Raw genomic sequence first — 10,192 nt, 5'->3', positions numbered from 1 at the left:
GTCCTCAGACTCGATTGTATCGCTGCCTTTCTTGGCACATTTAAAATTTTTATCACAAAAATAAAATAAACAAAGAGCAAAAGCACTTTTAAATACAATTTCCTAATACCAAAAGGTTTTCTGAAGAAGTAGACAGAAGTGTCAATGTTCATAAAAAGCCATATGTCTTATTCTTTGATGTAAATATATAAAAGATTCAAATAGCTTAAAAAAGAAATTGACTGCTTAAATCACTTGCTTTTCATATATTTATTGCCTTAAAATTCAACAATATGCTTTGAATAAAATCATTGGTCACATGCCTTGAAAACGATGATATAATACAAAACACATTCATATTGCATCAGGGTCTGAAAGAGAAGGACACAGATGGTGTATGTAGTCTGAATCACTATACAGACATACTGTTTGTTATCAGTTCTCTTCATGGCTTAACAGTCATATAACAGGTCCATGTTTAGGGTTGAAGCTTTCAGCAAGGCTGTGATAGATATTCTCGTCCAGCTGGCTGAGGTCCAAATGTTGATACTGGCTCATGCGGCATGTAACATCCACATCAACATATTCACCAAAGCTGAGAGAGATTGCGGACTCCCGATATTTTGATGTGAAACTGTGCCGGAGGTCAGATGGTGGACGTGGTAAAGCTGAAGATTCCGGGCAATCATTGGCCGAGCACTTGCAGCAAAACTCAGGTTCAGTTTTTACCCCGGGCATCATTGTCTCATAGTCGGATGATGTCTGTGGGGAGAACAAGTCACAGATGACACTGCACTTGTCATGCAGTTAAATCTTATTTTGTCTGTGATTACGACACAACATGATAGTTTTACAAGGCTACCAGCTAACTGAAGCTGTGCTTTGACACAGCAGTTTTTTGCTTCTCAGCATCTAAACAATGAAAAAGTTTATCTTTTTTATATCAGACAAAGAAAGGTGAAGCTACTCCACTTTGTTATCCCAAGTGTTTGTACCAACCTCTTAAATAGTTGAATAAAAACTTTAAATATAATTATTCTGACAGCCATCCTGCCAGTTTGCACAAAGCTTCAGTCATGAACAAACCTCTCTTTTCTGACGTGGGTCTGATCTGTGTTTCACAGCCAGTAGAAGATAGCATGTAAATAGACACACAAACACCACTGCTGCTACACATGATACAGCTATCAGGATCAGCTGCAGGGTGAACTCTGCAGAAGAGACCAAAAACTGGGGGTTACCTTGCAGATTCCAAGTACAGGTCTCTGCAGACGGGAAATAGACGTTTCATAATCAAAGAGGAAGTTTTTCAATCGGTGTGCGTTCTTCAGTCTCAAGGTGTGATTGGCTAATTAAACTGCAAGCTTGCATGTGCTGTTAGCATGTTTGACTTGTAACAAATCCTTGGCAACTTAGTAGACAAGTGAGCTGGCAATGTTACCCTGATCCAGTGTGTGTTCACCCTGCAGTCCAGTCAGTGAGCAGCTCACAGACAGCGCCACCGGAAGGACAGAGAGGAGGAAGTGCAGGATCAGTGACTCATGGTGCACGTAAAATAAAACTGTAACCCCAGCACAGACGTTTCCTTTACTTAAGTGAGGTGGTTTTGTCAGATGACACTGCTTAAAATTCAAGATATTATAGCAAGCAGAAGGGACGCAAGGGTCTGCTGGTGAACATGTAGTCTTAATAGGGTGCGAATGACTCTCAGTCTTAACAGTTGTTTCACCATCTAGCATCAGAAATAGAAAAATATATCAATGAGAGCAGCTCTATTCAGCCGAATTAAGATGCTGTAAGTCTGATAGTTAAAACACAGCTGCCGACCGAAGAATGTCCACTGAATGGAAAACTCGCTCAGACTGATGAACGCCCATTTCTGTTCTGCAGAGAATCCATACTTAAGGATTTTCACACACATAATTGTAAAATCATGACTGTAGTGAATACAGATGGAGACACACAAACACACGCATTACTCACTGTGTACCGTTTGGTCCTTGGTAAATGCAGTTGTTTCATTTCCTGAAAAAAGAAAAAATGTGTTTGCATTTACTGTATCCATGCAGCACAACTAAAGGTAACTTGTATTACAGACATCTATGTAACATTTATAATGATGACAGATGTTTACAGGCAGTAAGATTTCTAACTTGCAACAATTTCAGAGAGCGGTTGAATCTAAATGTAAAGGTTAATCTTGAACTTCCTGATAATTAACACTTTTACATGAAAGTGCTATTAATATGTATCCAGACTTCTGGACATCACTGCTATTTCAGATAAATAGAAACTTCAGAAAAGCAGAAGATGTTTGAATAAAGTAACACCACCTAGTTCTCATTAATGTGTTGTACGATCTGACATTTTTAGATGACAATTTGTCCCTGATTGCATGTTTTTAGTTGTCAGATCATGTTACCTTACTTCACAGAAAGTTTTTTTATTGTACGATAATAACCACTTACAAGGAAACACATTTAGCTTTGTGTGACTGAATAAAATTAGCAGAACTGAGAACCATGTAGCCTGGTGTGATCCTGTGATGTGACCATACATACTGTACCTTGGGAAACACTCAGTTGTATGGCACTGATAAGATCAGGTAAGGGGCTGACATCAACTCCGCACCAGTATGTCCCGCTGTCATTTGAACTGAGAGAATCCATCTTTACGATAAAGAAGGCTCCTGTGGTGTTGTCGTATATAGACAAACGTCCCTTTCTCCTCCACTCGTTGTGTAGGTCTGTCTGAATCAGGTGACTGAATGGCTCCCTATCATCAGCATGATAGAAGTACTTGGCATTTTCCACCCAGCGTCTTGGATATTCACATATGAAGTCAAATATCTGACCCTCAATGCCAATAACAGCTGTAGTTTTGACACTGACCAGTGCTGTGAGTAAGAATTAGTGTTAGTTGAGGAATTTTACAATGAATTAACATTAATAACCAGGTTTCCTGACATTTGTTTACCCGTCTGCTGTAGTCCTTGTGAAAAAATAAATTAAGATCTTGTTGAATAAAGTTTTTAATGAAGGACTGGAATTAATTTATATCTGGGAAACTGGCATAGAAATCTAAATAAACGGGGCTCAGCTCACCTTGGATTTGTAGCAAAGTAATGAAGACAGCCAGAGATGTCCTCCATGAAATCCAGGTAATTTTACTTCCAAACCACATTGTCAGATTATCCCCCTGCAACACTGGGTGCCAAAAAGCTCTGGACTACAAATAGTGACAGATGCTTTTATAGCCATATCTTTAAACCTCTTCCTCTTTCACTCAAAACACATCCACACCTAATGCTCTACCTATGAAAGTGAAATCATTGCAGGTTGTGGGACTCAATGGGTGAGGTTTTTGTGTCTTAACAAACTTCAACAAAATAATCAAGGAATCATTGTTTACTAAATTCTGCATGGTGAGCTTTGGATCCCAAACATCTCTTGTCCACTTAAAAGACATAAATGTCTCTCATGGAACACAAATTCAATTTTTTTTTTCTTAAAATTCTTCAGCTAATGTATTTATCTTCAAAGATCTTTATCCAATGAACTTTTGAATAGCACAACGTAGGTCCACCCACATGTCCAAATATGGTCATGTCCAGTTCCCAAAACTGGACTAACTAGAGGCTTTGAAAGAGCATTGAAAAAATGAATGGTTAATATCATGCAACTGGTTATTACAGAATCAAATGGAATCCTTACAGGAATTTCCAATAACGACAGCTGCTCCAGGGAATATATATAAAGTTAGAGCTCAATTAAATTATTTTTTTGTAATGCAAATGTTTGAAATTGTAAAAGATGTAATGATAGACTATTTGTGAATGATCACCAGTTTTACAGCCCATCAACCTCACTGCCTTGAATTATTGTCACTAATCTTATTAGAAACTACTTCTTACTACTGAAGGAAGTTGCCTCATTTTGCTTCAGTCCTTCAGTGTCTTACTCTAACTCCTTACTCCTGCTGAACAGCTAAATAGGTTTCTCATAAGTAGTTGGTAATGACAAAGCAAACAACTTATGGGGCAACTTATGGGACGTTTCATTCCCAAACGTTGAAGTCTTCTTGGACAAGAACCCGATGTTACCCCCACACTGCATAAGTGTGTGTGATTGAAGAGAAAAAGCACTGCCTACTGTAGATAGAGTGCATTTATAACCAGATGCAGTGTATGATTCAGTGAATGAGAAACATATAAAGCACTTTGTTTAACACTGACAAGCTTACAAATGTGCTGTATGTGGACCATTTACCTAAAGTGGACATGTTATGCTTGCTCCTGTCTTTAAATTTGTCCTGATCCTGGTAAAGAAGCAGCTTTACTGCATTGATAGGTAAAAAAAAAGGATAGGCCAAGTCAAGAGTTAAAAACAAATCTTTATTATTCTGGGCCTTTAGTTCAGTGCTGATTACACTACTTAACATTTGCTTACATTTGCCATAATTTGTTACTTTAATTATGTATGATGTCATTATGTGTGATTATATGGCACATATATGACAGAAATGAGGGAAAGTATCATAGTGTTCCTTATAATTAACAATGAGAAATAAAACAACGCCTCAAGTGGAAGTCAATTTTCTGAATGTGTAACAAAGCAGCTTTTTTCCTGCCAGCAGGTGGAGAAGCACAACAACATTTCAGTTTTATAAATCCATCATGGAGTATGCTTATAGACAGCGGTGTTTATATCTACATCGATATAGATATATGTTAAAATACATGATTAACAAGTAATATGTGTAATAACAGTCCTCTATGAGCTCATGATTGAAGTTAAATTAACTGAATAATACTCATTAATCCCAAAAAGAGAAATCATTCCCCAGTCTGAACAGTTATTAATAATTAGTTACTGAAAAAAGTCCTTATGTACAGTCATTGCTACTGGCAGAATGAAGCCCTGTAACCATTTTTTTGTTGCAGCAGAGCTGAAAAAGCCTCTGACTGACCACACGTTGTTGTTTAATCACTCTTTTAAGTAGAGAGTGTTCAGCATCGTCCATGTTGTTCATCAACGTGTGCAGCATTCCTCTTTGCATAATCAGCTCTATGGACTCCAGTGCAGTCCCCAGCACAGAGCCCGTCTTCTTTATCAGTTTCTTTAGTTTCTTAGAGTCACTGACTCTGATGCTGCTGTACCAACAGATGGCTGCAAAGTAGATTGAACACTCCAACACCGGCTCATAAAACATACGAGACGCATCTTGGTGAGGAAATCGAAGGACCTAAACTTCCTTAAAAAGTAGACTCTGTTCTGTCGCTTGATATATATTCAATTACAACTATTTTATAAATTAAACAAGATTTGAAACAGATTATTAATGAACAGTGTGCTCTGAAATATCCAAAATCTTCACAAAAAAATATAGTTTTTGTCCTTGCACTCTGTATCTTCTTTTATAACCCCCTTCAAATCTTATAAGAAAGATATTTCTGATAAAGGTATTTCTAATACCAAGGCCAAATGCCTGGGACAGAATAACAGGACAATATAGTGTACACACTTGATAGCAAGACAAGCAAGTTGTCAATCAATGTCCAGAAGAATAATTTTTTTTTGTTTTTTGAGATCGACTCTGATTTGCTCTTGATAGATATAAACCAAACCAAAGAGATTTGGGGGTTACTTCCGTGGATTCACAGTAAGACGTGGAGATGGTGCATTTTTTGCACGGCTCTTTGGAGTTTCACGACTCATTTGTTTTCCGTCATCCCTTCTTTTTTCAGATACTACAAAAGGCAAAGGATTGATGTAGATTCTCGAGGTTGTATCATGATCGTTTTGGTGATCTGTAGAAGAATAACTGGAACTCATAGTACCTTTGAAAGCGGGGACGTTTTCATATATATGTAAGGCCACGTTACATTCAGTTCCTCCAGTTGCTTGTGGATCCTGTCTTTGGAAATTACTAATAACTGAAATACTCTCAAAAGCCCGTACCCTCTTATCATCCTCATACTGACTGTCAACCTGTTGAAAAGAAAGAAATATGAATTAGCAGGCTGTTTTATGTGTTTGGCATATCTTTTTAAACTTCCTTTTGTTTTAAATCTGACAGTAACATTTACTTTCTTTCAATAGTTTATTATTTGAAAGATTCATGTAGGTTTAACTAAATCAAGTTACTAAATCAAGTTTTATCTCAGCTTAGCAGAAAGTCATAAGGCTATGGAAACAGCAAGAGAGGTTTTGTTCTCATTTCAAATCCACCATTCATTACCTCTGAACCTCCCCCCCCCATTTTTCACTTATTTTTGAGGCTTTGTCGTGTATCAAACGTGCCATAAATCCCTGCTGTGTTTAACATTTCTGAAATGTGGGTGACCACCTTCTCAAAACTGTGTCTGAGCGTCTCCTTTGCCTTCTGTGAGGATACAACGAGAAAAATAGCACGAGTTGCATTTTCTTTAAAAATGCCAGCCTACACCCTCTGTTCAAACTGCTTAACACTGAGAACAGTTATAGTTTTGAAGCACCCTCAAGCAACAAAAAAAATGTGTATTTCTTGGAAATACCCTCCTCCTCACAATCACCTCTGAAACCATGATAAGCATCTATTCAACGTCTGGTTGAACTGATTTGCTTTCAAAAACAAATGATCACCTGGCAAGACAGTTGCTTTGCAGGCACAGTGACCTACCTCTTTGCCATGCATACTGCTCGGGTCTTTACTGCTGCATTTCCTGAAGCATACAACGAGTATCAAGATAGTAAAGACAGCAATGGTCCCAAATGTAGCATACAACACGGTGCCTGTTCAAACATAAGAGGAACTACTTATGTGATGGTATTCATGCACAAGCTGTAAAACTTGTGATCAAATAGAAACTCACCTACAGTGATGTCCTTTTCTTCTTCATATGTGAAGTTTGTTGCTACAAGACAAGATAGAACATGACTTTATGTTCCTCTGTATTTAAGAGGTTGAATTTATTGCCTTCTTAGTTCTTACCTGTTGAGAGGCTTGTTGGGTAACTGGTTGCCATTCCAGTTGTCAGCTTTGTTGAGTTGGTCCTGTTCTGATATGTCCACGTTGAAGAAACGACCGGTACTGAAGTCGTTGTAACAGCTGTATTAAAAAGAGTAATGGAGGAGGTTCTCAGATTATGGCACTTTTACTTTAGAAAATATTATTGATGAAAACAGTTCTATGGTCTGGTTATTGTGATTTGACGCTACATAAATAAAACTGAATTGAATGTGACACAAGTCATTGACACTTCTAAAACAATGTGTAACAGTGGTCTTAATTAAAAAACTGCTTCACATACTGTCAGCTTAATGAACCTTCACTTTAATAAAATGCATTTTCTACAGAAATGGTCTTTTTAATATTTATGACATTAATACATTACTGCTACTGATGCATCAATGCAGAGGCCACATTTGACGCTGTCTGATTTAGATCTGGTTTCAGCAACTTTTTTTACATTTTGGAAATTTAATCCAGTCAATTGCCAAACACAGATATGTCTTTTAATTGTTTTTATTATTATTACTATTATCAATACTATGAAACTATTACTTTGAACCTCTGTTCATATGCCTATCTTATCTCTTTGAGCTAAAAAATTCTTTAACCAAAACTATTTAAGAATTTTATGTCAGTTTTTAACCTGATTATCTGACAAGGAGCTCTTCTACCTTTTCCCAAAGTATCAGGAATCATAGGTTTAGGTGTATCTTAAAAAAATCTCTATGTCAGAAACTTGATATATTGTCCTGTTACTGCGTAAAATGTAAATAAAAGCATATTACCACAATTTCTTGATTCAGACTCAACATTTTATTGAAGACACAGTAAAGCAATTTATCAAAAGACATTTGCACATTCATTACACATTTGCCTCCACTGGCTAAAAGCTCTTTAAATAATGCAAAAAGGACTTTCATTCAAGGTAACAGTAAAAGCATGAAGCACATACCTTTGTGTACAGTGAGGTACACTGATGTATATGTATCGAGACCAACTCTTTGCACAGCACAGAAATATCCCCGTGAGTCTGCCAGCTGAAGGTGACGGATCATCACAGTGAAGACTCCATTCCCAGAGTCCACCAGAGTTATCCTTCCTGACTCTGCTCTCCCATCAGATTCTACTGTTACCAGTATGTCTTCATTGCTATTACATGGATCGTTGCAGAAGTACTTATTGTTATTGTGTGCAAGTTTGTGAGAGCACTTGAACGAGACCTCTCCACCCTCGTATCCTTCTATGTTGATTTCAGCACCCTCTGTCAATGCAGCTGTCAAGATTTTAATGTATTACAAGATCATTATTTAACTTCAGTTATTAGTAAAGTTATTAGGATGATTTTCATTTTAGGAAGAATCTTACCATACAAAAGACAGTAGAAGAACAAAATGGTCCTAATTTCAGCCTGTGAAGTTCTGAAGTTAAGCGATTGTTTCTTATTCATTGTGGCCCTGAAAGCTTTGTGCCTGATTTGCAGTGTGTTGTAAAACTAAAAAAGTCAAACCTTACAGGATTCTCTTCTGTTCAAGCTTGAGCAAATGAAATTACATCTTAACACTTCCTCAAGTCTCCAACCTACTGCTTGTGGTTTTGACTCTTATGAGTGAAATGCGTGGGCGTTATAGAAACCAGCGCCTCATAAGAAGTGAGAAAAACAATGTCTGCAGCATGCATGTGCTTAGTTTCAGATCACAGAACCGTGGGGATTTTGTTTTCAGTTGATAATAAAACAAAGGAGGAACAGAAATTCTAATACTTAAAAAAAGTCTGCAACTGCCCATCTGGTTATACTTTCTGTTGCTTAATGGTTTCTATACCGATAAATACAAGTTTCAAGGTGAAAGCAATACAGAGATATTGAAAAGGGAAGTCAGAGAGACATCGCCCAAAGCTATAGCACACCTCTGCTATTAAGGATCAGAAAAATACACTTCAGTCTGGAACCAAATCAATTAACACATTAACATTTGTTCCCCAGCTGCTGGATATATAAAAAAATAAGTGCCGTATGTCACATCAGTTTGTATTTCATCAATGCTGTTGTGTTGGCTGTGTTCGCTGCTCCGACTGGCTAATAACATCTTTTACTGTGATGAAACACATAGTGGAAACTTATCAAAACACTGCAGTTATACGGCATACAGTGTACTTCATTTTGCTGAAAAAGAAACATGAGGTTGTTGTCCACAGCCAGTTAGCTTAAGATAAAGCTGCACGTCTTGCTCTGTCAGAGAGTGCTGACTTTTAATTTGTAATATAGCAATATAAAGGAACAACATGACACCAATCAGTGAGCTTTAGTGGATTTGATTGGATTTGTTATAGTCAATATAGTTAGGTTAACCAATTACCCCAGTCTCAATACATTATGTACTGCTAAGTTTACGAACTTCTGGCCTACATTTTTAAAAGTAAGTGTGGGTGCATTTCTCTGACTTTCATCTCTGAACACAGCTGCAGCAGACTTACAGGTACCTAAAAATAAATAATGTGTAAAACCCATATCAGTTGTTAAACTACAAATAAAATCTGATTATAGGTCCTAATCTGATAAGATCAAGATAGTTTCATATCTCCACAGCAAGATTGTTTCAACTTGTTATGTTTGCTTTTAAATACATGTGAGTCGTGCAGTTCCAAGATTAACTACGTTTACAATGTCACATCCTGAGACGTGTATACTTCACTTTTCTTAAATGCTTATGAATAAAATGTCTGCAAATGGAGGATTACTTGATACAGCACTGCAGCACAGACAAACACAAATTAAATGGATCAGAGGCTTTTAGGTGTTCATACATAATATCCAAGACCATACTTTTCCTTAGAAAAGAAAGTGGACCTGCTGGGTATTATTACATGTTTGTACTGCCCTCTGCAGGTCCCTTGGCAACACTGCTTTGAATTTTGTGAAGTGAAATTCAACATGAGTGTCTTTAATGTGGGTGCTGTCTTCAATATGTCCCATTTACTGTGTGACACGGTTAGTTTTTCATCTGTTTATTATTCATGTTCCTTATGCCTCAGCTACATACAAAGTAAAGACTAGAGACTTGCATATCAAACACAGTATGGAAATGCATTTACAAAGAATTATATTCAAACAAATGTCCTTTATTACATTTCAACCACAGAGTGGGATTTGCTTTCAAAAGCTTAAAAAAAAAGAAAGAGGAAATCCCTGCTCAGTCCAGGGTTTTGGGATCTAGTGCCTCGT

The 10,192-nt window shown here is 37.2% G+C and overlaps 2 protein-coding genes across 3 annotated transcripts; both read right to left on the bottom strand.

Moving 5' to 3' along the window:
• Positions 1–63: 63 nt before the first annotated feature.
• LOC140305556 (uncharacterized) lies at positions 64–3,194 on the bottom strand. The gene is made up of 5 exons (XM_072384466.1): positions 3,084–3,194; positions 2,546–2,875; positions 1,963–2,004; positions 1,066–1,190; positions 64–741 (listed from the first exon to the last, which is right to left on the bottom strand). Exons 1-5 carry the CDS (start codon positions 3,160–3,162, stop codon positions 439–441), a joined length of 879 nt encoding a protein of 292 aa, XP_072240567.1. The 5' UTR covers positions 3,163–3,194; the 3' UTR covers positions 64–438.
• A 2,366-nt stretch (positions 3,195–5,560) lies between these two features.
• LOC140304990 (uncharacterized) lies at positions 5,561–8,461 on the bottom strand. 2 transcript variants are annotated; one of them, XM_072383777.1, is made up of 6 exons: positions 8,338–8,461; positions 7,925–8,245; positions 6,952–7,068; positions 6,833–6,874; positions 6,640–6,752; positions 5,561–5,969 (listed from the first exon to the last, which is right to left on the bottom strand). In XM_072383777.1, the coding sequence occupies exons 1-6, from the start codon at positions 8,417–8,419 to the stop codon at positions 5,622–5,624; spliced, it is 1,023 nt and encodes a 340-aa protein (XP_072239878.1). In that variant the 5' UTR covers positions 8,420–8,461; the 3' UTR covers positions 5,561–5,621. The 2 variants fall into 2 exon arrangements, with proteins under 2 accessions (XP_072239878.1, XP_072239879.1); XM_072383778.1 differs by having other exon boundaries at positions 6,640–6,682.
• Between the last annotated feature and the right edge of the window lie 1,731 nt (positions 8,462–10,192).

This window comes from Leuresthes tenuis, unplaced genomic scaffold, assembly GCF_036924035.1.
Source record: "Leuresthes tenuis unplaced genomic scaffold, fLeuTen1.0.hap1 SCAF_4, whole genome shotgun sequence".
In the NCBI taxonomy this organism is placed as follows: domain Eukaryota; kingdom Metazoa; phylum Chordata; class Actinopteri; order Atheriniformes; family Atherinopsidae; genus Leuresthes; species Leuresthes tenuis.
Note: the sequence above shows the minus strand (reverse complement) of the source record. Positions and strands in the feature narration are given on the sequence as shown.